Raw genomic sequence first — 27132 nt, forward strand, 5'->3', positions numbered from 1 at the left:
CAATTGGTGCATACTGAGCTGCAATTTGGTCCTGGAAGGATACTGGGAAGAACATGAAAAATATCCTCCTTTGTAAAGCTGGGGTACAGTATTGTCTTGGTGGTTGGGCAGCTCAAATAAGATTAATTGATAGGAGGACCAGCAACTTTAAGATTGTAAGTAACAATGTTGCTGGTCCTCAGCTTTGGTCAAACCCAATCAGAAAGACTCTTGCTGTCATAGCAATTGAATGTAATATGAACTGCCACAATTTGGTGAGTTCGTTGGCCTGTCTCTGGGACCAGAACAGCACAGTAATAGAACACAAAACCATTGAGCTGGTCTGCACCACCAAGATATGGAAGGACAATGTGGTGTACAGAGTCCGGACTTCTTTTGACAGCAGGCATATTCGAGCCAATGACCTTGTTGTACTTGAACATCTGAAGGAGTAAGTAACACAAGTTATATCTTGCATTATTGTAATATTAATCATATCTCAATTATATTTTTCAAAGGTACGGATATGTTATAAAGTTCTTCTCTCATTCTGTCTTGGGAGAGACTAGACTCTTTACCATAGTTGATTGTTTGCAAGGTGTATAGATATATGACAAGTTGCTCTTCCCTGTATGGGAAAGCCAAACAATTAGTGAGATGAAGGTGGTTGAGATTGAGTCCATCAGGCAGATGGCTGGTCTAGTTCATAATATTAATGATATGACTATTTGACATGTTATGTTGACTTTTCAACATCACTACCAGTAGTTTTTTTTCTTGCACTTTCCTTTAATTTATTTTACTTTCAAAGTACAAATATAATCATTCTAATTTTTAAATATAACTTGATATCAATATTAATATATCTCTTGATGATTTTGAATAAAGACATAGTCTAGTATAAAAAACTTATACATATCTATATTTAAAGTATAAGTAATCTATAGGCTGTGTTTGTTCTTTTATTGAACTTTTTGAATTGATATGCAGTCCAACATACAATTTTCACCTAAAATGACATTCAGAATTAAAAATCAAAAATATGTATTTGAATTAAATCTCAAAAAACAAAAACAGCTCAAAGTGTGCTATATTTGGTATGGTGATAGAAGTTTAAACATAGTTGTCAGTTTTTTATTGAAAGTTGACATTTTTTGGAATTTACAGCAACATTTTTTTCTACAGTGTTATATACGTTCCAATCTTTTTACTGTTGATTTTATTTTATAAAATCTTCACAATACTGTAGAAAAAATTTATGAGTATTTGAAACAAGCTGTCTATTTTAGAAAAAAATGACAAACTTTTTAAACATCATCTAGCACTTACCAAGCTTAGAATATTTCTATTCTATTTTAACTCTAGAGAAATATTTTGAAGATGAAAGTCTCATTATCAACCTAGGAAACCATTTTAATTGCTGAATAAAGAGAATTATTTACTTAATTAAAGAAAAATCAACTAGAGAGTCAAACAAACCCTATGAAATCTGTATCTTAAATCTGAGCTTATGACAGAAACAATTATATCTACTAATATTTTTTTAATATAAACTTGTTTTTTTTATTTCGCAAAGTCTTTTTCTTTTTATTTCTTCTCTCTATTACTATTGTTGCTAAGTCTTTGAGGCTTTACAAAGTATCAACCGATTTATAACTTATAGCTTTTGGACAATAACAATACTAAGCAAGAAATCTATAACAATACCCTATAACATGGAATTTTATATCAAAGTCTTAAAGAATAAGTGCACATATATATATTTTATATATAGAACGATATATATCTGTAGTTTTTATAATGTTAAGTGAACCCTCTTTTTATAATATCTGACTAAATCAATATCTAGTAGTTTATAAAGATATTGATCTTACAATTAAAATTAGATTTTTTCTATACTTATTATTTAATTTAAAATTATCAAAGTTTTTTTTTAAATACTTTTTCTATTATTCATCTACTATTCTTTAGTACTCTTTATTAGATGCAATGCTAAAGATGAGAAGACTAGAGAGAAGTCTTATTCTATTACTTTTACTATTAATAAAGTCAAAAATAAAAATATTTTTGCTATAAAACATTAAGTTTGTTTGATCAATTATAAGAAAAATTAAAGTATTAAAAAAAGTATAAATGTATTTTAATTAAAACAATTGATTGAATTAGATAAAAAACAATCTGAAATCTCACAAATTGCATTTGCTGAAGAACCTACAAGTCTGGAATTATAAATCTTGCCATTTTCAGTAGTTCCATTAGCTAACAATCTTCTCCAACATATCTATGAGTCTGGAGTTATAAATGCTGTTATTTACCACAGTGTTATCTAACAGTACAAAAGCAGAGATGCCAAAAAATATATGACCTCACATAAGATATAAAAAAGAGAGATTGTAAAAGAATTGTTGAATTGAGTAAAACTACAGTTTCATCCTCCATGAATTAAATTTCATTTAAAAATGTTGTTTTGAAAGCTATAGAATAAATACAAATAAATATAAAGTGCTAGTCACGCTATTATGCGTGCGGGTACATGACACTTATATTTACGCTTTATTAAAATTTAATGTTTCATATTATGTCTGCGCCGATATGGTCCATTATTGTTATGTTCGTTGATTTTAATATATATTGTAAGTGTTTCAGAGTTATTTTTAGAAAATCAGGTAGTCTAATTAATTGATTTTTTCTTATTTTCCTTTTACAATAGGGGCTCACATGGTTGTGGTCGACTAGCAACAACTGTCAGTCTAAATATATTTTAGATGATGTGTAGGGTCTTGCAAAAAAGACAAAGTAAAAGAATTAATTAGTATGTGACATACAATTGATATGGGAGTGATATTAATAAACTGTTTACTGATAAAACATAAACAAGTACACAAATCAAAGAACTGAATATGATGTGACATATAATTTTGATCTTCTCTAGTATATCAGTCAAATTATCTCAAGTCGATTAGCTTTTCAATCCAAATATAGAAGCATAAACCCAGAAAGCAGTCGATTTTTCTAAAAAGTAAAAAGTAAAGATTATTACTCGACTGTCCTATAAAAGTTACATTTTATAAGTTGTACAGATATAAGATAGTGTGTAAAGACAGTTATATTATTAAAAGAATTGAAATAATTGAAACAAAGTCTTTTGTAGACTGCATCTAATATTGAAAGTATCTCTAAAATAATAGCAAATCTTCTATAAGACATTTGATATTTATTTAGCAAGTCCTTTTGAGGCCAGCAAATGTTTATCACCAAATTATATTTTTAAAACAAAGTAAAAGTTATGTTATAAAACCTACTACATAAAGTAATTTGATAGCTAAATTTGTAATTATTTACTTTTTTCTATTCTTAAATAATTTTGCTCATGTGCTAAAGAAGACCATTAGTTTTATATATTAGACACATTTCTTTTGGAAGGTCAGCCATTATATTAGTTATATGTTTGAAAGTAATTATTGAGTATAGAAATATAAAAAATGACAACAAAATTGATAAAAAATAAAAATGAAATAATAAAGAAAATAAATATAGAAATATAGATATATACAAGATAGACTAGTATCTCTAATAGAACTGTATTGAGAAGAAATAACTATACTATGAAAAGAAAAAAACACTATTTATCTAAGTTTACTTAGATATTTTATTCTTATAAAGCTTTTATATCAAAGTAAAACTATCTCAGCTTAGATCAAAGTCTATATGAAGAAAAACATTCTATATTTCAATATATTCAGTTTCTCTTTTTTTGTGTGTGACTTTATTTTGGTATTTACATAGAATATAAAGCGTAGAGAATAAAAGCATTGTAAAAAGTAAATATAAAATAATTATCATAGTTTACATAAACTTTGCCCACAAAGATATATGATAACCAGTCAAGAATAAATATTTTTTTGAATCTATAACTGGCATAGTTGTAAAAATGTTGTCAATAAGAGTATTTTGATTTGTTGTCAACTGAACAGTGACTGGAAGTGTAGTTGTCATGTTTTTGCTATCTATGAAATGAAGTAAAGTGACTTTCTTGGTTGATTCTTTTGTGAAATTGACATTAAAATCACTAGAAATTGTTATATGCATATAAGCATGGCTAATAACAAACTCTAGTACTTCCAATCAAGGTACTTAGTTGATATAGTGGGAATACATATATGCTGCAATACAGACTTTTGTTCAAGACAAAGAAAGCTATACTAGTTGATCTATTGTTTCCATTAAGAGACAGTCTGGAGTTGGCAGTACATACAGCAGTTTCATTACTTGATCCAATTCTTCTAGATAAAAATGAATTGCAAACATAACAGCAGGCACCAGAAACTTGAGTATTGGTTGAGTTGCTGTCAATAGAAGCTATTAATGTAAATTCTGGAATATCACAGCTTTCATGGTTTGGCAATGTTCATGTTTCGTTGAAAAGAAGAATATTTGAGAACATATATAGTTGATCTCTGGTTATTTGGCTTAAATGTGCTCTCATGCTCTGTATATTATGTGATATAAGTTGTGTATAATCACTTTCTTCTTGTTTCTGTATGTGACCAAACAATAGTTCCAGCCATACTATTTGATGTCTGTTGATTTCAATTTGTAGCTGATTGTTTCAATTTTTGGTTATGGGCTTTGGTAAAACAAACCAGTTACTCTTGCATATCAATCTTAGGCTATCAGTGGACGTCACTATGAAAGAAATTGATGTGGCAGTCCTACTAATTTTCTGGTGATTTGGTGGCCAGCCATACTATGCTTAAGCAGGGTAGATTAGTGTTAAATGAGCTATGTTAGTTATCAAGTAATGTAGTTTTGCCATACCAACTTTGGTAAGTAGTTTTGCAACAGATCTTAGTGGCTCCCCTATCATAAAACTTACTGAAAATATAACCAATTAATGTAATTTTGTGCTAAAAAACAGCGTAGCATTTGCCAGTTTAATGTTCATATTCACCATACTGTGGTGTAATCTTTTAATAAAAAAGAAAATTATAGTGTGGTTTTTTTATGAAAAAGTTAATAGCAATATAGTTTTTTTATTAAAAAAATAATTTAAGACAGTAGATTTTTTTTATTTAAAATAGCAGCATTGGTGGCATTGCTTATTTTCACTTTTTGTGGAAAACTATTGATAGGCTTATACTGTTTTTTATTTGGGTTTTTCTATTTTGTTTTGCGTCCAGTGAACAGGTTGCTAGATTATATGCAATATCCTTGACAATGAGGTAAGACAAAATGATATTCAGAACAATTATTCTACAAAATGGGATGGAGCAATATTGTCAGGTTAAACTATGTAATAACATTGTTTAATACTCAATACCACGAAACAATAGCAAAAATAAATTAATATAATAATACTAATAATTTACATAACTTTAACAAACATAATATAAAAGCATGCTTCTTATAAATCAGTGTTTTTTCTATTAAATAATAATAACAATAGTTAGCATTTGTAGCTTTAAAAAGAAACCCTTTTCAATATATTTATCTTCAGTCAATCAAAAACAGTAAACCTGTTGTATTCAACATAATTGTAGATTTAAATTAAAAGTACAAACACTCAATAAATATGTATATTGAGTTACTGACAACTAGTAATGATACTAAAAGATATATCTTCCCTTATATAAGGAAATTACATAAAGAACATACTAAGACAAATACTAAGACTCTAGTCAATAACACTAAAAACATAAGAACTAAATTATAGAAGATAATGGTAGCAAAACAGACATTATATGATATCATTATATTATTACCAAGCTAAATACAATGTCTATATAAACGTACAATATAAATAGCAATAGAACAGCATTTCCTTTTTGATTCTTTCACTTCTTCTAATAAAGCAAAGTCTCATAATACTTTCATCTGCACTTCTTTTATTTTATATCTTATTTTTCTTCCATATATAACACATGTAATCAGCATGGAGAATACTGTCAACATTCTCCTCAAAGTTGTTTACAAAGTGTGCCTGATTGGCTTTCAAGGCAGATCGTCTTCTTTCACATGACTATATCTATATATCTAAAATCAATCAAAATTAGCAGCATTACGTGATATACGAATTTGCCTGTAAAACATCTATTCACATCTAAAATCTAGCACTTTTACTGTAATGTGCGAGAAGTCACACAATAAGATAATAAGATAGAATGAAATATGAAGATAAAGATAATGTTTATTTGTGATAATATTTGTGATATTTATATTAATTTATAAGATGCCGCAGTATCCTAGATTCTAGCTAAGTCCTTTTGCTGCAGTATCTTGCTGAGCAATGGTTGTCTTCTTCTTCTTGGCCTTCACTGCAAAAGGAGGGCCAATTCAGTATACTAAATCTTGATTAAATACTGTCTGAATGAATAAAATTCAGCATGAATTCGATCGGAATTTATGATGCCAATTTTCTAAAATTTGTGAGCTAAATGAATACAATTAGTATACTGAATTTTAGGAACGCAAAAAGAAAAAGTGTGATATACTTTTATGTGATATATTTTGGTCGTGAAAATATAGACGCACTTTTATCAGACCGCAGATTTTTCATTTTATATTGGTTTTGGGGTTTTTTTTTAAATACAGCACATAACATTCAACATCTTTTTATTACTATATATGGGTTGTTAAAGAAGAGATTTGGTCAAGATTTGGTCAAGATTTAGTCAAGATTTAGAGGTTTATGGGTCATTTTAAAGGTTTTTATTGGTTTGAAAAAATTTTCTTATTGTTTCTAGCTATTTCTATTCGTCTACATCACTAATCGTCTTCTGTTGCAATTGGGTAGAAACATCACACTTGATGCCGTCATTTATTTTAGTGGATACTATGTTATTCCTTTCGAACATCCATTGGTCCACCCCTGGTGCAATCGACCCCTACTGTATTCCATTGCTTGCTGCGGCACGCCTTCTTGGCCTGTTTGTTTACTTTTATAAAAAATAATTATAGGGTGGATTAGAAAGAATGTTCTAGGTATATTTATTTGAGAGCGACAGATTATTTAAAAAATATGAATGTACTTACAATAAAGTTAAACACGAGAACAGATGGATGTCTTTAACATAAAGATAGATATATCAACGTTTTAGTTAAATGTCTCAATTATAGTAATATTGTCTATAAAAATAATAACTTTTGTTAATACGATGCAAAGTAAATAAGACTATGGTTTGCTTACCAGACAGTTCCGAAAACAGAAGAGTTGCCAAACACAAAATACAATGACATTGTCTATAAAATATAATCTTTTATTAGAATGAAATAAAGAGTATCAGACTATTTTTTGCTTACCAATTATTCAATACAATAGAAGAGGCAGCATGCAGGAAATGGAGATATTATCTATAAAATAATTTCTTTTCATTAGAATTACATACAAAGAAGTAGAATGATTATTTACTTACTTGTCTGTCTGTAGAGAATAAGAGTCGGTGTATAATCAAAAAAAGAGGACTGAGATAAAGACCAGTGACTATAAAGTGTATGGTATACATAAGAAAAATAATAAATACAAGTTGTATCTTGAAGGTGTACGTTAATATTTATACAACATACCATTTTGTAAACCCTTCCAAGGTATATGTCTTTGTTAACAGGCCAGAAAAATCTAAGCAGAATAATTAATATATAAATCGTGAATAAATATTCAAGTATATTTTTATTATCTTTTTATCATTTCTTTTGAGGCAGTTAAGAAGGACTTGGTGGTTTAAAGCATAGTGTATCATGCTAGAATAAAAACAACAAGATGATTAGGTTTTGAAACTTTGATGTGGGTTGATGCTTACCATGTTAGACATTAAGAAAGAAGTAAAGAAGAAGAAAGAAAAAATTAAAAAAAAAACAGGGGAAATTCAAAATTATAATTTTATGACCATTGACCCTGAGAAACTGATAGAATCAATGGAGCAAATTGAAAGTCATTCAATCCATCCCAATTGAGACAAGACATTACGTACTAAACCATAATCTCTCACATCTTTGTAATGGATGTAAGCTATTACAAATGCCTTTCCAAGTCGGCTTATAAAGAAAAGTATAATATAGAGATCAAAATGCTATAAAGAGCATCATCAGAAAAATAATCTTTTGGTGCCTTACTTTCCACCTTTACATATGTTTTGATTTATTTTATTATTTTAAAGAAACCCGACTCTAATTATTAAAGTATTCACATTATTTCCATTTCTTTCATTAGCCTTAAATATTTCAATTCATGTCTTCTAATACGCAGCAATCCAAAAAAACGAAAAAGACGACTACAACAAAGTCTGTTCAACAAACCGCTGGAACAGCAGCAAGCACAAGACAACGGGAAATTCTTCCCAGCTTGACAGTTAGCGCAGAGCTAGATGGTACTGTCCTGTCCACTTTGTCCACCATGAGCACCCAACTGAATGAATCTCATTCACTTCTGGAGAAGGTCTACCACAACATAGGAGCAACCAATGGCCAGAATAACAATTCGAACCATAGTCCCATCGGTCAGGCTCTTACTACAGGAGAATATATAAAGTACCGCCTTCCAACAGTTTTGGTAGGATATATACTAGTAATAGAATATTGCAAAGTTACTTACATTATATTTTGCAGAGATTGATCCGTTCTCAAACACGAGCAGTTCTGGCAACAATGCCATTGACAGTTAATGAGGGTGCCTTCTCGACATCCAACCGTCCCATTGCTGATGTAGTGCAGAGCTACACACATCAGCAAGCTGAAGTAAAGTCTGTTTCGTCTGCAGTTGTGGAAGAGAAAACCCAAAGACATATTTCGTATATGCTTCAAAGGGCAAAAGCTTTGCCAGAAAAGATAGCTTGACAAAATCGGATTTCTTGACGCCGGTCCAGAAAGAGAAACGTAAGTATAGTCAACAGTTTTTGTGTAAACCATTTTAACTTTTTTTTTCAGATTCTTGCAGACTACAAGGCAATTCACTTAGCTGACAAGGCAAACCTTGAGTCTAAGTTTGGTGAGACTGTCGTTGACCTTCTGGACTATGACATGTTGTCTGATATTGAGTCAGATGAGGAGAAAAATAAAACTAGATATACTCCTAGAAATAGACATCCCTTGGTAAGGCTCTCATGATAAAAGTTATTTTTTTTAATACTTCTAACTCAAAAGTATTTATATTATAATGCAGGTGGATGAATACTTTACTGTTTTGAAGAAACAGAGACTTGCTAACAAGGGACCAGACGTCATTGGCAATTCTGTCTATTCAATTATTTTGAGAAACACCGAGTTATCGAATGAGAAAAAGGCACGTGTTGCTGCTTGGATTCACACATGCCAACAATAAATCGTTATTTTGTTTACAAAGTGAATATAGTACTTTAATGATTTTTATTGATTGTGTTAAATGATGTGGGGTGAAGTGGTAAAATATAATCAGGCGGTATTGTCAAGATGAGAAGCAATTAATATATAAATAAAAGGAAAAAGAAAAAGACAAAATCAAAAATCAAAATAATAAATTATTATTTTATTTTATTTTATTTTATTTTAAAGCCAATTAATAAAAAAAATATATATACAAAGCAATTATTTAATTATATAACCCTGATTGTTTTATTCTCGGTTTTTTTATTGGAAATTATAATACCAATATTAGCAAGAATATATAATAAAGGCTAAGAAAATGGTAAATGTCGGGTATTAAATATACAAGTTTTTTTGTCTTTTATATTATTGATAAAAGCAAGAGAAATAAATAATGGTTTTTACTATTCGTTAATAGTTAAAAAAACTGGTAATATAATTTACTATTGCTCTTTTAAATACTTAATAAAGAAGTATTGTTAAAACTAAATAAGAATACAGAGATAAATAAAGCTAAATCTTTTTACAGTCAAAAAAACTCGTATTATAATTATTTATACTGGTAACCTAAATAGTTGTTATTTTTTTTGTTTTTTATGTGACTACTTTTCTAGGCAGTGGAATAACCAGGTGCTTTTGCGTCCCACTCTGCATTTTATGCGTAGTCAACGCAAAGCATAAATGCAGACGATGCACTGGAACAATGCATGAAGCATCTTCTTCCATAAATCCCTTGTCCCACAACTGCAGACCTTGATCAGCTAATGGCTGATAACTACTTGAATGGTAGGCGGGAAACCATTTAATGAATGCAAACGTTGACACTCTTTTGACTCCACCGATCTTGATGGTATGAGTAAATAAATACTCTATTTGACCAGGGAATTCAGATACATCGTCATTTGTTCTCTCAAGAAACAATACCCTCACAAAAGACCCGCGCTTCTTCTTTTCACCACTGCAGTACTCTTGCCCCAGCAACAAAATCTTCTTCACCTTTTGAATCCGATTGTTCACAAATGCATCCTCACCAATTGGGATTCTCCCTACCACACAGAAGGAAACACTTGTACTCTGGTAAGCCTTGACATAGAATTCAAATAACCACTGATAGTGATCATCCTTCATCATAGTCAAAGGCTGCAACTTGATTGGCAATGTGGTCGGGGGTAAGGCCTCACTTCCGGTGACATTGTACCATGGATTGGTAGCAGCTTGCTGGAACATTGCTAAGCTAAATGGCAACGCAGGAGGGTGGCCAGCATCCAAATTCAAGGGAGAAGAGCTGTCGGAATTTGATTTTACTTGGGCAACCCCCTCAAGGAACTCTATCAGTGGTGATGAAAGATTGGTAGAATACGCTCGAAGAAAGCTACCAATGAATGCTTTCTCCAGGAAGACTCTCATGAAGGTGACCTCAAGACCATTGCGACGGTTCATCTTGATGTTCTTCAACTTGCCGTTGTATCTCTCAAAGCTATACAGCCAGAATGCGTATACTGGACCAAAGTTAAGCATTGACTCACGCAAGTGCATATGCAAGTGCATATTTGGCATGATGCTGCTCTCTCCATAAAGAGTCTCACACTCTTTTCCGAATTCTCCAAGGAGCTGGTGTGCGCTGTCAATTTCTGAATATGTGACTGAAGGACTGGTCAACTTTTGGCATGCTTTTACAAAGAGAGTCCAGTTTTTGTAGCCGTCTTCAGGCAAAGGGTCTTTTAGTACCACCAACGAATAAATCAGACACCACAATCGCCACTCGTCTGCCTTCATATACGGGAAACCAGATTCGATCTTTGTTGATAAAATGGCATACCCAGGAGGAACAAGAATATTATTGGCAAGACGTTGCATACGGACAAGAACAGCAGTTGGGAGATACCTCAGGTCTTTCCAAACACTGATCATACGCTTTGCTGTCCCAAGAAACAAATTGTGCATGGGATCAACAATCATGCATCGGACGGGATCAAAGTAGTGTAGGCGATGCAACTCGGAAAAATGGGTGCCATGCTGCTTCTCCAAAACAGCTCTCTCTGCATCAGATTCTGCGCAGAACCACATCTCAGCTTCGGTTGCATTTTCCTCTTTTGTTTGGGAGACCCAGTTCTCATAATCGAATCCAGAATAATTGATCTTACTTGTTCCAGCAGCAACAGTGAAATGACGCTTGCATATGTGACAGGCGTTTATACTTGCAAATCCTGTAAATCCAGCAGTCTTTCTTGCAGCAGGTATGTCGCAAGCAACACACATAAGAGCAGCACGGATACTAGTACCGTTGGGGAACTCTGGAGTTTTCATAGTTATGCTGCCATATAACTCTACCAGCTCGTCTACCAGAGGTTCCAAGAAGTTGTTCATCTGGTCGATCTTCACTTCCTTTGGACCAGGCATGACACCAACAAGGATAATGTTTTCCGGCTTCATTCTTTCTTCTCTAGGCAGGTTGTTCATTGACAGGTACAAGGCCCCACTTGCATGTGTACGACCCTCGAATGGTTGAAACCAATCCACATTCAATGTCAACATCAAAGAATGGTCATGATTCACAAAAGGCTCGTCATCTTCATCAAGGAGCTCAGACCACATTGCACCATCATAGACGTTCAACAAGGTACTGTTTACGGTTTCCCTCGATCTCCATTGAACGATTTGATGCTCGAACCCAGGTTTGGCGAAATGCTGTGCCAATGCATTCTTGAGCGAGTTGTATGGGAAAACCATGAGAGGGACGGCGCGATCAGCTTCAGTGTCAGAGAAAAAAGGATTTCCGCAGTATGTTGGTGGTGTGGTTGTGTATTTTTCGAATGTGCAATTTGGTTGGCGATTGCCTGGTAGGTAAATTGCAAAGCACTTGTTGCAGATGGTGTATTTGACAATGCTTTTTGTCATGAAATTGAAGCCGGTCATAGTCTTTAATGCATCAATGGTGAGTGGGAGATCGGTATCCTTATCAAAAGCAACAAGAAGATGGCGGAAGAATTTCAACATAGCAGTTCCACCTACTTGAACCAAGTAAAATGCCTGAAAGATAACGCCAAATAGAGCCATGAATTGGCTTGTTTGAGACATTTCATGAATTTTCAAAGAAGCAACTACAAAGGCAAGTATTTCTGTTAATTATTTGTAACACAATTTATGTATATTTCTTTTTTAAATGTATGCATACCGGAAGCAACCATGTCTTCAAAATCTTCAACACCAGCAACCTCAACTTCGCTCTCATCCTCAGACTCATCGCTTGAATCAGAATCGTCATTGTCAGAAGCCAATGATGTTGTCTCGACATCAGACTCTTCGAATTGAAAAATCTCGTCTTCTCTCAAAAAAGGTACACTCTGTACGGTAGTTTCGGCTGATACAATAGAATAATTGTCTTCATCTATAGTAAAACCAGACTATTAGCTATCTAAATTATGATTTATTAAAAAGAAATTTTATACTCACAATCAATCGATGTTTCAGATACATCTACCATCTCAATGTCTGTCTCTTCTTTGGCAACTTCTGTATTAACTGATAATTAACAAAAAAAAATATTAGATTACAATTTATCCAGTAATGCGTGTACTACTCAAATGTCATTTACCTCGATTTTTTGGGCCAATGTCTAATAACTTATCAGCATTATTATGACACTTAAAGATCTGTGCATTTTGCAAAATTCCGCCAATTGCATTTTTGATACATGATGAACATGTACACATAACAGTGTAGGTTTTAGTTGTAGAATTCATAACAGTAAGAATAATATTAATAATAATAAAATAATAAAGAGGTGTATACTATATTTTATTTTCATCTTTTATATGTCTCTTATTTTTGTCATTAATAATGAGTTGATATATCTTGTTCACTATGTCATTGACTACATTGAGCTTACCGTCCCTATTAGTAAGAATTACAAATGGATTTTGATATAGCAATCTTTTCTTAAAAAAAGTGTGCCTGATTATTAATGGGGCTTCAATTTAATAATCACTGATATAATGACGTAGTTTTTCTCTTTCGCGTTTTTTTAACATGACATCAATTCTCGCTCATTTTGGCAAGTGGCCTTTTTTTGGATTTTCTTTTTCTTGTATTTTTTATGACATCAATTCTTGCTCTTTTTTTCAATTTTTCTTGATATACTTTCTTATTAAAAATAAGTCATATATCATACATTATTATATTCTAATAAAAATTGGTATTTTTTGCGATGCAATAAAAATATTATTGAGTCTAAATTAGGTGCATCTGTAACAACAAGTTTTTCCTTCCAGAAAAATAATTAAATACTACATTTAACATTTAATATTTTATTTTTATTTTTTATTTTTCTGCCAAGTCAATCGAAACATATATTTTTTAAGACAATTGTGCGATTTATTGCCTAATTAATAAATATTTGTGTTTGTATCTGTGTTTATTTAATATAATCAGAAAAAATTGCGAATTCCCATCTCAAGAAAAAAATATATTGAAAAACGATGGTGTTTGAAATATTTTTCCAAATTTTGCCAAAATTCAAAAAATAAAATTCGACCAAATCCACCCTCCTTTTGCAGTGGACTCCACTGCTTTGTTACATAATCCTGCCAATGGTACTGCCGCGTCCTCCTGGAGTTCGTTTGCTGCTCACAATGGTGCGTCCTCTCTCTCTGCTGGTTTCCACAAGGGAAAGAAAAGGTCTTTCTCTCGCGAGCGTGGTTCTCAGTCTCCCAAGAAGTCATGGGACTTCAAGAAGGCGATGAAGGATAGCATCTGTTTCTCATGCAAGGCTCCCTGGGTTAAGGGACACTCCTGTCCGGAACGGGAGAAGTACTTGACAAAGGTGTCAAGGATGGCAGTCTGCTTCTCTGCTGGTAGACCAGCAAGAGCTTCCACTATGGTTGAGGGGAGTTCCTCGTTGTCTTGGTCAGAGTACCAAGACAACACTAGTGCTCTGGCCAAGATGGCATTAGATTGTAAGTACAATCTTAAAGACATGGCTATTAAAAGAGATTTTAAGAACATGAGCACTAATATTACCTTTCCTATTTTGGCAAATAATTCTATTAGAATCATCTTCTTGTTGGACTGTGGGGCCACGTTCAGTTCGGTGGACAAGAATTTTTGCTTGAAGAATGGAATAGCCATTAGTTATATCAATCACATTAATAAAGATTTGTTGAACAAAAACAATGTTCATAAGTATTTTATTCGTTTGGCTGATAGCAATACCCAGATTAAAAGAATCGGTGCTTGTGTGATCAGTGTAACTTGCAATAGTAAGACTATTCAACGCGAGTTTGAAGTGATGAATTTAACTAATAGTCATGAGTATGATTTCAGTATTGGTACTGATTATATGTCTTCTCTTGGTATTGGTATTTATGGTTTACCTTTATCATATGATGATGCTGATTCAAGTGAGAAACGTAGAGAAGCCGATAGACGCTTCAATAATAAGAGTGATCTTTTTGAATCCATTGCAAGAGAAAATGAACAAAAGGAAAATAATCCGGCTGTAGGTCCCAAACAGTTTGAGGATGCTATGGATTATATTTGACCGTTCATTAAAGACAATCAAGATATTCCTAAGGGTTCGTTTTGTACTATACCTGAAAGTGTTGTATGTTTGGACACTCCAGAAAATGCTACGGCGTTCAGAAGCCCTTATCCCATTCCTTACAAGATGCAAGGTGTAGTGGATGAACAGGTGAGAGAATGGCTGGACAATAGTATAATTGAAAGAGCATCTGCAAACACACAATGGAATACGCCTTTGACTGTTGTCAAGAAGACGAACGGTAAAGGAGAAATTACTGGATATCGCGTTTGTCATGATCCCAGATTAATTAATTGCCTGTTGAAGTCAATTGATCGTATGCCTTTGCCATTGATTGGTAAATTGTTTGAAGATTTAAAGGGTGCGAATATTTATTCCACTCTAGATTTGAAATTTGCGTTTAATTCTTTGAGGTTGAATCCAAAGGACACACACAAACTTAGTTTCACATGGCGTGGTGTACAGTACAAACCTATTGGTACAGTGCTTGGTATAAAGCATGTCAGTTCACAATTTCAAAGAACTATGAGTATAGCTTTGGAAGGACTATCTTTTGTACGGTTTTTTGTGGATAACATTGTTTGCGCAAGCAAAACGTTCGAGGAACACAAGGAACACTTGAAGCAAGTCATTGAGAGATTAACAAGGGTCAATTTGAAGTTGAATCCGAAAAAATGTCATTTCTTTCAGAAAGAAATTTATTTGCTTGGTTTTCATATTTCACCTGAAGGAATTATAATGGACCGCAGAAAACTTGTTAATGTTCTTGAATTTCCTCAACCAAAGACGGGTAAAGATATCCAAAGTTATTGTGGGTTGATCAACTATTTTAGAACGTTGATTCCGAATGTATCTTCCATTATGTCGCCACTAGATTCATTGAGAAATGAAAAATCGATTACCCATTTATGGACAGATAAGCATCAAACTGCATTTAATAACTTGAAAAAAGCACTTTTGAGTGATCTGGTGTTGTCGTACCCAGATATGAACTCTCCTTTTAGTATCAGCTGTGATGCATCTCTTACTGATATTGGTACAGTGTTGTATCAAGTCAAGGATGGCAAGAAAAAATATATTTCTTTCGTGGCTAAAAGCTTATCCTAAAGTGAAAGAAAGTATTCTGCGACCAAAAGAGAATTACTAGCGTTAGTATTTGCACTCAAGCGTTTTCACAAGTATGTCTATGGTTCTCACTTTACCTTGTACACGGATCACAAGGCATTGACATATCTTCACACCCAACGTGTTGCGAATCTGATGATGATTGCATGGATGGACACGATTTTACAGTATGACTTTAAGATCGTTCATTTGCCTGGTGTTTTGAATGTGCTTCCTGATGCGTTGTCACGTTTATCTGAAGAGACTGAAACATTATCAAATGAACTGGGTGGGGATAGTGTGGTTAGATCCATCATGAGAAATAGTGCTGTCACTATGGAACCGCTACCAGACATCTTGAGTGGTGAGTACTTTACTCCTCCCACAGAAAATGAAAGGAATAAGTTATTAGTTGAAGAACATTTGAAAGGTCACTTTGGTATAGAAGCTATACTACATGCCTTAAAGAGTAAAGGTATCTATTGGACCAGCTTGAAGAGTCAAGCAAATGATCTTATACAATTGTGTATACAGTGTCAACGTCATAATATCACAAGAAAAGGTTATAATCCTTTAAGACCTGTGACTGCAACACTTCCTGGTGACAGTTGGGGAATATATCTGGCTGGGCCATTTACAACGTCGACTAGAGGAAATGAGTACTTGTTAGTGATGATAGACATAGCAAGCAAATTTTATGTATTGCGTGCCATACCTGATAAAAGGGCAGCTACAATTGCGTTACAAGTACTGGACGTCATTAGTACATGGGGTCCGATGAGAAAGTTGCAGAGTGATTGTGGACAGGAGTTTGTGAACTCACTGATGACATGTATAAAAGAGAATGTTGGTTTTGAACATGCATTGATTTCGCAGTACCATCCTAGAGCTAATGGTGCAAGCGAAAGAGCTGTCCAGTCGGCAGTGAGCACCATTAAAAAACAAATAGTTGGTAATGTCGCTGATTGGGATCAGAAGGTGCCATCTGCACAGTTGTTTTTGAATAGCAAGTATAATGCTAGGACTAAGAGTACGCCATTCTTGTTAATGTTTGGAAGGAATTCAAATGACTTTGTCAATTTTAGTAAAGAAAAGGATAGTGCAACTGCTGAATAGATTCAGAAAGAGTTGCAAGAAAAAATTAAAAGAATGACTGAGATAGTCTACCCTGCCATGTTTGAACACGTAAAGCATGTCACAGAAAAGCAAAAGGAACGCTTTGATGGAAGTCACAAAATGATAGATCTGGTTCCAGGAACCACGGTAATGATTTTGGTGACAGAAAAACAGAATAAATTAGATCCGAAGTATAAGGGATTCTATACTGTTGTTAGAAAGACTGCTGCCAATACTTATGTATTGAAAAATGAAAAGGGATTTTTAGAACCAAGGAATTATCCTCCTTCTTTATTGAAAAAAGTTTCTGACAAGGTATTAGAGCAAAAGAATGACTTTTTTGAAGTCGAAGCAATTATTGAGCACATGAAAGATGACAAGAACAATTATTTGTATAGATGCAAATGGTTGGATTATGATGAGTCTCATGATACCTGGGAGCCAGAGGATCATTTTACCGATCCTAAGTTCATAAAGGAATACTAGCAAAGAATTGGTGAAGCTCCAGAAGGTATCAAAGACATCAATAAGGCCAATAAAAAATTATTAAAGGATATGAAAGTTGCATATTCCGCACCTAAAGAAAATTCAGGTACTAAAAGAAAGAATTATGTAAAGACAGCTTATCAAAAGAAGAAATGCAGTAAGGTCTAAATAAAGAGTTATTTGAGCACTACAGTACTCGTTTAAAATAAAAAAAGAACAAGCTGATCAGAAGAATTGCATAGAGTACTTGAACGGTATTTAGTTAATACCTGGGTGGGGATAATGTGGTGATCCAGACACTCGGATGTTGGATTTATTACATATAAGAACATATTCATATTGGGATAGCGTAGTAGCTATCATCTTGTCAGTATAAAATATATATAAACGATTAAGTAATCAGCCCAATAATTATTACAGTTAGTACTGTAGATAATATCTTAAAGATTGTTAAGATAATTATATCATACTGCCAGGTAAACTGTGTCAGATCGATATGGAGCTAATTTAGTAGGAAGTCCTAAAGCTCTAGTATAAAAGAGAAAAGAATAGCTAAGAGCTAAAGAAGTACGATTTATGACTTGATGTCATAATTGTAACACCGACACTAGTTAAGCAGTAAATACACTCTAATAACCAAATATAGTAAAGGAAGAAAGCCTTAAGAAACTAAGACGTAATGACAAGAGCAGATTGTGTTTTCTTATAAAAAGGGACACTTTTTATTTATGAATAAAGGCAACTTATATACAGTCTCAAAGTATTTCTATACGTCTCTATTATCAAATATTTTATTTTTCTATTGTTTCGTACCTGAAATACCACAAGAGAGCTGAATGGTTGGCAGAACAAGAAGGAGGGTAAATGATAGCACATTTAGATGGACTCCAACGAAAACCAAGATCAAATGAGTGTTGGGCGGCCAAATGGAGCATAGTCTGGACGTCACAAGCAGAACCAAATATTGCCACATCATCAGCAAAAAGAAGTGTATTTATTGACGTTGATGAGACTGCGTGCTGGTAGCCATCCACACCTGAAGGAGCAAGAAGAGACTGATATGCATCCAATGAGGAGGGAGACAATGATGGTACATAGGTAGAAGTGAGAGGAGATGCAACTGTGTGGAGGAGAGCTGGCAGGGAGTTGATATAAATCGAGTAAAGATGAGAACTAAGAACTGAACCTTGAATAACGCCTGTCTTGGGTGAAAATGAATGTGAGGTGAAATTTCCAAGAAGAACTGAGATAGACACATCATCAAACATATTGACCAAAAGTCCAAGGAGAGTAGGTGGTATGGATCGTCTGAAAAGGGCATCCCAAATTACATGCCGATCTACAGTGTCATATGCTGCTTTGATATCCAAGAAAGCAACTACTGGATAGTGGTGATGACGATGAAAATGAGCTTTCATCAGATCATGCAGACAGAGAGCTTGGTCAAGAGCACCACAGCGAGGACGAAATCCACCTTGGGCAACATCCAGAGGAGGAGAGAACTTATGCAACTCAGGAGCTATGCACATCTCAAACAACTTGCGCACCACAGAAGTAAGGGAGATGGGACAGTAGTTCGCAGCATTCAGAGGGTTACCCTTTTTAAATATAGGAAATACTTGGGCTTGGTGCCAGAGAGAAGGAGTGTATGACCATTGCCAGCAGATGGTGAAAAGACAGGCAAGGAGAGGTGAGATGTGAGACTGAATGGGCTTTAGCATTTCTGCATGGATGTGGTCAGGACCCAGCGCCTTGCAGTTAGGCATAAATTGCATGAAGGCCTCCACCACTGATGAGGTGAATGGGGAGTCAACAGAGGCAAAAGGCATGAGAGAGGTGTTGAGTGGTGGTGGTGAAGGTCGAATGTCAGGAAGAATATGTCCACTATAGACAGATGCAAGATGGTCACACATAACTGTTGCTGCGACTGCTGGGCCATCATTATGCTGAAATGTGTGTTGTGGTTGTCTGCACCGTTTCAACTGTTTTATCTTAGATGTGACCTTGTTGAAATCCGAGCTCATTGAGCAGCAAAAAGCATGCCAAGACAAATACTTTGCTGTCTGAACTTGCTGACGAAACTCCTTGTGTGCATGCTGGTGCCAGCTCCACCAATTGATCTTGTCAATGCCACAAACTCGACGCCATTGCTTGTAACAACCATCTCTATGGTCGGCTGCAGCTTGCAATGCAGGGGTCCAAAACGATTTCCAATGTGAGGGGCGAGGGGGGCGAGAACCAATTGAGCTACTAAGAGAGTCATAAATGAGTGCATTGAAAGAGTTAGTAAGAGCATCAATGGGTGGACATATAGTTGGCGGATTCTGAACAAGGTCTTTCAGTGTGGTGAGAAGGGAGGCGGATTTGGTGACAAAGGTGGTGACATATAATGATCTGACATTATCTTCATAAAGACGTGACAGATTCCAAGTTTGGTGCATAGGTGGAGGTGCTGGTGGTGAGTGTTGCAAGTCATAAGTAAAGGAAAGTGAGAGAAGTCGGTGATCAGAGCCTAAAGATAGTTCGGTTGCAATGTGTAAAGAAGGGTTGGCGAAGTTGGTGTTGGTGATGAAAAGGTCAATGATGCTGCTGATTTCAACTTCGTTACAAAAGGAAATGTATGTGGGTGTGCATGGTGAGAGAACTCCATTGAGGACAGTTAAAGATCGTTCTTCAAGCCATTGCTCTAAAGCTACACCACGAGAGTTAGATACATAGTCACCAGTTACTGAACCAAGGTGTGCATTAAAATCTCCACATATAATGATATCATCAGTTAAAGGAATGGCTGAGAGGATATCAAGAGCTTTATGAGTGGGCATAGAGGGTGGTAAGTAAAGGCATATAAGTTGAAGGGTACCAATCTTGACAGCAAGAGCATAGTTGTTGGGCATAGGTATTTGTGTGACAGCATAAGGACAGGAAGGAGAGACTAACAATGACACCCCTATTGATCCATGGTAGTTTCCAGCAACAGGAGATCCATAGAGATGAAACTGAGACCATAAGGTTGGAAGACGGGCTGGGGATAAGAGCCATGTTTCAGTTATAAAAAGCATATAAAGAGATTGACAGTGGTTGAGCACGTCTGTAATTGCACGAGGTTGAAGTCCATTAGCATTCCATAATCCTATTGAAAGATCACTCATTCAATCATAGCAGTGAGAGCATCAAGGGCACGTTTTTTGTTTGGAGAATCACCAAAGTGCTCAGCTACTGGTTGGGCAGGAATTTCCTCAAGTCCAATCCATCCTGACTGGACAAAGAAGTGAGCAACTGGCAGGACCAAGTGAGAACGCAAAAACTTGAGAGCTTGAAGACAGCGGGCATTTTGGAGAACCAAAGCCTGGGTTTCAAGACCAGAGACAGACAAGTTGGCAAACTTGGGATCAGCAACATTTTTAGGATCAAGTGGATCAAAGTTGTTGACAAAAGAGACCTTAGCACTAGCTAATTGGGACTTAAATTCCTCAAGATACTGCACATGAACAAGAATTCCAATAACTTCACGAGCAGGAAAGTTAATATCTAACAGGTGACCAGTGTCAACATCAAGAGTGCAGAGAGAGCGGCGCACTTCACTGTGCGTAATACAACGTGAGCGAGGAATATAAACATATTCAAAACCATCAGGACCAGTTTTGTCAGAGAACAGTCTTTGAGAGGCAGCAACCCGGTGGGCAGAAGGAACTTGAGATGTCTTGGCTGGCAGAATCAAGCTTGTTTTGGTGGCCCAAGTGGAGGCAGCAGTTCCAAGATCTGCAGTTGACTGGGGTACAGGAAGAGAAGCCGAGCTGGGAACAGGACCAGTCACATTGTTTTGCAACAATTGAGATCGGAGATCGGCATTCTCCTGCTGGACATTAGCTAATTGAGCATGTAATTGGACATTTTTGGCAGCAAGAGATTCCAAATGTGCTGTACGTTTGTTAAGTGCATTGAACTGTGGCTGTATACTGGTTAAAAACGTCACAAGTTTGGCTGGCAGACTTTGCATGCAATTAGCAGGCAACAATTGCGACATGTTTGACGATGATCTTGAGATGGCAGCAATCGGCAGAGAAAAAGTGAAAATCGGTGATAAAATAGCAGGAACGATAGGAAAAAAATTTTTGACAATGGATGCGGTGGTGGGAAGGGTAGATGCGTCGTGTTTGACAATGGATGCAATGGTTGAAGCAATATTTTGGATGGATTAATGATAGAATTGTATGGATGCAAACTTTGAAAAACCTAAAATTTAAAAAAGTAAAGCTTACGTGAAAGAGAAGTGCCCACTTAGCTCAGGTTAAAGATTATTTTTATTAAGGAGATATTGCTGGCGATCTATAGATCATATAGCCTCCCAAGTACAAAAGAAAAAGATAAAAAAAAAGTCCAAAAGGATTACAAAAGACAAAAAAAATGAATAGAAGAGAAATAAACAATACTAAGCTAAAAGACTGAACCTGCTCTCCACTTTGCAGCTGTGTAAAAAGTTGTAACAGTGAAAGGGAGGAGACAGAATTGCAGATCTAGAAACATTTCATGAATGAGAAGACAAAAATAAGAAGAAAAGAAGTAAAAGAAAACAGATATTAAATTATTAGAGCTAGTGCCAGAGAGAATCATGATCAGTTTCATGTGTGTAGTTGCCATTAGGATTGCATAGCATGTCAATATGCCATAGTATTGTAAGAAGAGCTTTCCAATATAGAGGGCTTGGATGTGTAGACGAGATTGGTAGTACTGATATAGCAAAGTCAATGATGTTGTCTTCATCTGTGGGTGGTACTAGAAGTTGAGAGAACAGCTGAGATGGGATTGTGATGCAGAATTGGAGATGGCGTCTTGAAGTATGATCAAAGCCACATGCACACTCCTTTGGCTTACCAGGCAACCAGCCCATTCTCCAACGTACTAGACGGCCACGTTCTATGCGTGTAGCAGGAAGAAACAATACAGGATCAACTTCAAGAAGAGGGCGGCAAGCTTGGATGAGAATCTTAGTGTTGGTGAGATGAAAGTGAGCAAACTTTTCTTGTCTAAAAGACTCAAAGTGCTTGGATAGTTTTATGCGGCTGGAGCAATTAAGATCAGGAGGAATGCTGGCAAAAAGAAGGTTTGTGTGAAGAGTGGATAGTGTTGATGCTTGGAGATGATGAGAATGGAGCAGAGAGAGAAGACAACCAGAAGGAAGAGTGTGTGCCCGAAGACAAAATTTTGTTTTGAGAATGTCAACGCGAAAAGCCATACTGGGCAGGTTGCAGATATGTTTCAAGACCGCAGTAGATGAAGTTGCATGGCCACCAACAATCATTCGCAAGCATTTATCTTGAATTTTCTCTAGAAGTAAAACATCTTTTTGCAAAAGACATGTGATTGCAAGACCATACTCGAATTTTGGCCGTATAAAGGTTTTGAACAGACGTGAACTTAAGAGCAAACTGAAACCAGATCTACATGCACCAACAGCAGTAAGAGTTGCCATAGCAGCCAATGCTCCAGAACGACGATGAGTGACAACAGGCGGTCCAAAGATGCCTTTGTTATGGAAAGGTATACCCAAGTATATAAACTCATTTACTGCAGGAAGCAACTCGCCATACAGAGAGATAGTAAAACATGGTAAAGATCGTGAAGGAGGATAGAGTACAGCACATTTTGAAGGACTCCAACAGTAGCCAAGCTGGAAGGAGTGTTGGGCAGCAAGATCAAGCATACTCTGAACATCAGTGACAGAGCCAAAGATGGCAACATCATCAGCAAAAAGAAGACTGTTAATGGCAGTAGGCAAGTGAATGTGTCGAAAGTCATTCGCATCTGATGGGGCAAGAAGAGAATTGTAAGCATCCAATGAGGAAGGAGAGGTTGATGGGATATGTGTTAAGGTGAGTGGTGATGCAACTGTGCAGAGTATTGGTGGCAGGGAGTTGATATAGATTGAATACAAATGTGGACTGAGAATGGAACCTTGAAGGACGCCTGTGGTGGGAGAAAAAGAATGAGAAGAGAAGTTGCCAAGAAGAACAGATATAGAGACATCATCAAACATATTGACAAGAAGTCCAAATAAAGCTGGTGGTGTGTGACGTCTAGCAAGAGCATCTCAAATGACTCATCGGTCTACTGTATCATAAGCTGCCTTTATGTCTAAGAATGCAACAACAGGATAATGGTGATGGCGGTAGAAGTGTGCTTTCATGAGGTCATGCAGACAGAGAGCTTGGTCCATGGCACCACGTCTAGGATGGAAACCACCCTGAGCAACATCCAGAGGAGGGGAAAACTTGTGAAGCACTGGAGAAATACACATTTCCATCAGTTTTTGCACAACAGAAGTTAGTGAAATAAGTCAATAGTTAGCAGCAATTGATGGATCTCCCTTTTTGTAAATGGGAAAAACTTGAGCCTGACGCCAAATAACAGGTACATATGACCATTGCCAACAGATGGTGAACAAGAGTGAGAGTAGTGGAGCAATTTGTGGTTGAATTACTTTCAACATTTCTGCTCTGATGTGATCTGGGCCTGGTGCCTTGCAGTTAGGCATAAATTGCATGCATCCCTCTACCACTGAAGAAACAAATGGTGAGTTGGCAGAGGCAAAAGGCAGACTAGTACTGTGAAGAGGAGGAGGAGGACGCTGATCTGAGAGGATACTGCCACTGTATACAGATGCAAGATGCTCACACATAATTGTTGCTGCTGTTGCTGGTCCATCACTATGTTGAAACATGTGCTGAGGCTGCTGTTGGCGTTTGAGTTGCTTGATCTTTGATGTTGCTTTGGAAAAGTCTTGTTCCATTGATTTGCAGAAAGCATGCCATGATTGGCGCTTAGATGATTGCACTTGATGTCGGAATTCTGCCTGCACTTTGAGATGCTTATCCCACCAATGAATTCTGTCTGTACCACATGCACGGCACCATTTCTTGTAGCAGAAATTGCGGTGCTCTGCAGCTGCTTGAAGTACTGAATTCCAGAATTTTTTCCAGTGGGAAGGACGGGAAGGACGGTTGCCAATTGAGCTACTTAAAGAATTATAAATGAGTGAGTTGAATTCATCAGTTAGTGCATCAATTGGTGAACGTGAGAAAGGAGAGTGTTTGAAGGTCGATTGCAAAGTGGATTTGAGGTTGGTGGAATTAGTGACAAATGTGTGGGCATATAGTTTGAGAACATCAGGTTCTTGAAGTCGTGAGAGGTTCCATGTTTTGTGAGATGGTGGTGGTGCATGTGATGTTGGATTGATGGCATATGTAAATGAAAGTGAAAGCAGACGGTGGTCAGAGTTGAGTGAGAGGTCGGTATGAATGTTGAGAGTGGCATTGGTGAGGGACATATTAGTGATAAACAGATCAATGATACTGCTTATCTCCACATTTTGGCGGAATGAAATGAATGTAGGTATGCATGGTGAGAGCTGGCCATTGACAACAGTAAGAGCACGTTCTTCTAACCATTGACAAAGAGCAAGACCTCGAGTGTTAGTAGCATAGTCACCAGTAAGTGAACCCAAACATAAATTAAAATCGCCACATATAATAGTGTCATTGGTCAAAGGAATGGATGAGAGAACTGCAAGAGCATCATGGGTGGACATAGAGGGTGGTAAGTACAGGCATACAATTCTGAGGGAACCAATCTTGATGGCCAAAGCATAATTAGATGACATAGGAATCTGAGTGACAGGATAAGGACAGGATGGAGAAATAAGAACAGAAACACCCATAGAACCTCTGTAGTTGCCAGCTACAGGTGAACCATAAAGATGAATCTGGGACCAAGAAGTGGGGAGACGAGATGGGGGGAGAAGCCATGTTTCAGTGATAAAAAGCATATGTAGAGAGTGACAGTGTTGAAGAACATCATAAATTGCACGAGGCTGCAGACCATTAGCATTCCATAGTCCTAATGAGATTTCACTCATTCAGACATTGCAACAGAGATACGATGAGATGGTGATTGGAAATCATGAATACCAGCACCAGGACCAGAAACAGAATGAACAGGAATATCTTCCTTAGAGATCCAGCCTTGATCACAAAAGAAATGACCAACAGAAACAGCAACATGAGGACAAAGATACTTGAGAGCCTTCAGACAACGATCAGAATGAAGTTCAGCAGCAACTTCTTCTAGCTCTGAATCAGAAAGAGACTTATATTTGGGATCTGCAATGTTTTTGGGATCCAAAGGGTCAAACGTGTCTAAGATCTCAATGGCAACTGTGGTCAGAGTGATCTGGAATTTCTCAGCATACTGGTTGTGAACTAGGATGCCAACTACATCCTTGGCAGGAAAATTGATATCCAAGATGTGGCCAGTATCAACACCAAGTGTTTTCAAAGAGTTGCGCACTTCTCTATGTGTGAGATGACGTGAACGTGGGATATACACATATTGATATCCTTTGGGACCAGTGGGAATGGCAAACATTCTAGCAGAAGCAGTAACCTGGCAAACAGAAGGAGGTCTTGGAGTCTTGCGAACAGAAAGAGCAGTAGGAACAACAACAGAGTTGTGAGCAGCAGCAGCAGTTGTAGCCCATGTAGAAGCCTTAGTGCCAGGCTCCTTGGGTGTGGTTGGTGCAGATGATGTTGATGCATTTGTTGTAATTTGGCAATTGCCCTGAGATGCTAATTGAGATCTGAGATCAGCAATTAGCTTTTCCGTATTAACTAATTGAGTAGTTAATCTAGCATTAGTTGCGGCAAGAGATTCAAGTTCATTGGTACGTTGTAGTAGTGACATGAATTGGGCCTGCATGTTCCCCAGAAATGAGGCGATATCGGGTGACATTCCCTGTATAATAGAGGATGGAACCAATGTTGACATTTGAGATGGCAAAAATGCCCGCTTAGCTCAGTTGGTTAGAGCGTGGTGCTAATAACGCCAAGGCCACAGGTTCGACCCCTGTAGTGGGCATTTTTGGAATTTTGTCATTCCTGATCTGGGTTAGTCTTTCTTTTGTCAAGTTTTAAGAATCCTAGTTACCTTATTGGATCCTATGGTATTCCCCCAAGCTGCTCCCCGGCAACCCACTCCATAAGGGCCATGAGGGCTGGCCTAAATCCTAACTATGCCAGTTTGTCACAGAAGGCTCAAGTACAAATTAACCAACTGCAAGGGTTTTGTCCATCATGCGGACTTAACCTTACATCTCACGACACGAACTGAAGACAGCCATGCAACGCCTGTGTAACATTCAAGGAGTGGTAAGATGTTGTGCGGATCATCACATTAAACAACATGCTTCACTGCTGGTTTTCAAGACCCTCTATACTTTTGGGTTTCAACCTTGCGGCAGTACTCCCCAGGTGGAGTGCTTTAATCTACATTTATAGACTGATTTAATAACCAATCTAAGGCACTCATCGTTTACGGTATGGACTACACGGGTCTCTAATCCGTTTTGCTCCCCATACTTTCGTACCTCAGCGTCAGTGTTTAGTTAGAAAGAAGCCTTCGCCTTAAGCGGTCTTCCGAGGATCAATAGATTCCATCCCTACTCTCGGAGTTCCTCTTTCCTCCATTACACTCTAGTTTCATAGTTACTGGAAAGCTCTTATTCATTTAGTTCGAGACCATCC

General features: G+C 36.3%; 9 protein-coding genes and 1 non-coding gene across 10 annotated transcripts; 5 read left to right on the top strand and 5 right to left on the bottom strand.

Moving 5' to 3' along the window:
- Positions 1 to 53: 53 nt before the first annotated feature.
- PHYBLDRAFT_72814 (hypothetical protein) lies at positions 54 to 1403 on the top strand (the record flags this gene model as incomplete). Its single annotated transcript, XM_018442723.1, has 4 exons — positions 54 to 430; positions 498 to 579; positions 970 to 1104; positions 1302 to 1403. The coding sequence occupies 4 exons, from the start codon at positions 54 to 56 to the stop codon at positions 1401 to 1403; spliced, it is 696 nt and encodes a 231-aa protein (XP_018289799.1).
- A 5408-nt stretch (positions 1404 to 6811) lies between these two features.
- PHYBLDRAFT_170419 (hypothetical protein) lies at positions 6812 to 7939 on the bottom strand (the record flags this gene model as incomplete). The annotated part of the gene is made up of 6 exons (XM_018436339.1): positions 6812 to 6914; positions 7012 to 7042; positions 7166 to 7218; positions 7388 to 7459; positions 7543 to 7594; positions 7870 to 7939. The coding sequence occupies 6 exons, from the start codon at positions 7937 to 7939 to the stop codon at positions 6812 to 6814; spliced, it is 381 nt and encodes a 126-aa protein (XP_018289800.1).
- A 264-nt stretch (positions 7940 to 8203) lies between these two features.
- PHYBLDRAFT_147521 (hypothetical protein) lies at positions 8204 to 9292 on the top strand (the record flags this gene model as incomplete). Its single annotated transcript, XM_018431883.1, has 5 exons — positions 8204 to 8524; positions 8581 to 8709; positions 8778 to 8847; positions 8909 to 9063; positions 9134 to 9292. The coding sequence occupies 5 exons, from the start codon at positions 8204 to 8206 to the stop codon at positions 9290 to 9292; spliced, it is 834 nt and encodes a 277-aa protein (XP_018289801.1).
- A 1934-nt stretch (positions 9293 to 11226) lies between these two features.
- Positions 11227 to 11772, bottom strand: PHYBLDRAFT_114300 (hypothetical protein; the record flags this gene model as incomplete). The annotated part of the gene is made up of 1 exon (XM_018428388.1): positions 11227 to 11772. A coding segment is annotated over one exon (546 nt), but the record flags the coding sequence as incomplete, so codon positions are not given.
- Positions 11773 to 13127: 1355 nt separating this feature from the next.
- PHYBLDRAFT_170422 (hypothetical protein) lies at positions 13128 to 14851 on the top strand (the record flags this gene model as incomplete). The annotated part of the gene is made up of 2 exons (XM_018436340.1): positions 13128 to 13212; positions 13869 to 14851. The coding sequence occupies 2 exons, from the start codon at positions 13128 to 13130 to the stop codon at positions 14849 to 14851; spliced, it is 1068 nt and encodes a 355-aa protein (XP_018289803.1).
- Positions 14852 to 17191: 2340 nt separating this feature from the next.
- Positions 17192 to 17557, top strand: PHYBLDRAFT_72810 (hypothetical protein; the record flags this gene model as incomplete). Its single annotated transcript, XM_018442722.1, has 1 exon — positions 17192 to 17557. One exon carries the CDS (start codon positions 17192 to 17194, stop codon positions 17555 to 17557), a length of 366 nt encoding a protein of 121 aa, XP_018289804.1.
- A 464-nt stretch (positions 17558 to 18021) lies between these two features.
- Positions 18022 to 21581, bottom strand: PHYBLDRAFT_170423 (hypothetical protein; the record flags this gene model as incomplete). Its single annotated transcript, XM_018436341.1, has 3 exons — positions 18022 to 18085; positions 19262 to 20687; positions 20759 to 21581. The coding sequence occupies 3 exons, from the start codon at positions 21579 to 21581 to the stop codon at positions 18022 to 18024; spliced, it is 2313 nt and encodes a 770-aa protein (XP_018289805.1).
- Positions 21582 to 22148: 567 nt separating this feature from the next.
- PHYBLDRAFT_147526 (hypothetical protein) lies at positions 22149 to 23591 on the bottom strand (the record flags this gene model as incomplete). The annotated part of the gene is made up of 1 exon (XM_018431884.1): positions 22149 to 23591. The coding sequence occupies one exon, from the start codon at positions 23589 to 23591 to the stop codon at positions 22149 to 22151; it is 1443 nt and encodes a 480-aa protein (XP_018289806.1).
- Positions 23592 to 23891: 300 nt separating this feature from the next.
- PHYBLDRAFT_72807 (hypothetical protein) lies at positions 23892 to 24566 on the bottom strand (the record flags this gene model as incomplete). Its single annotated transcript, XM_018442721.1, has 1 exon — positions 23892 to 24566. A coding segment is annotated over one exon (675 nt), but the record flags the coding sequence as incomplete, so codon positions are not given.
- A 1827-nt stretch (positions 24567 to 26393) lies between these two features.
- Positions 26394 to 26467, top strand: PHYBLDRAFT_t174. The gene has a single exon. It is a non-coding gene; the product is annotated as a tRNA-Ile (tRNA).
- Positions 26468 to 27132: the final 665 nt, after the last annotated feature.

Source organism: Phycomyces blakesleeanus, assembly GCF_001638985.1.
Source record: "Phycomyces blakesleeanus NRRL 1555(-) unplaced genomic scaffold PHYBLscaffold_15, whole genome shotgun sequence".
Taxonomy (NCBI): Eukaryota; Fungi; Mucoromycota; class Mucoromycetes; order Mucorales; family Phycomycetaceae; genus Phycomyces; species Phycomyces blakesleeanus.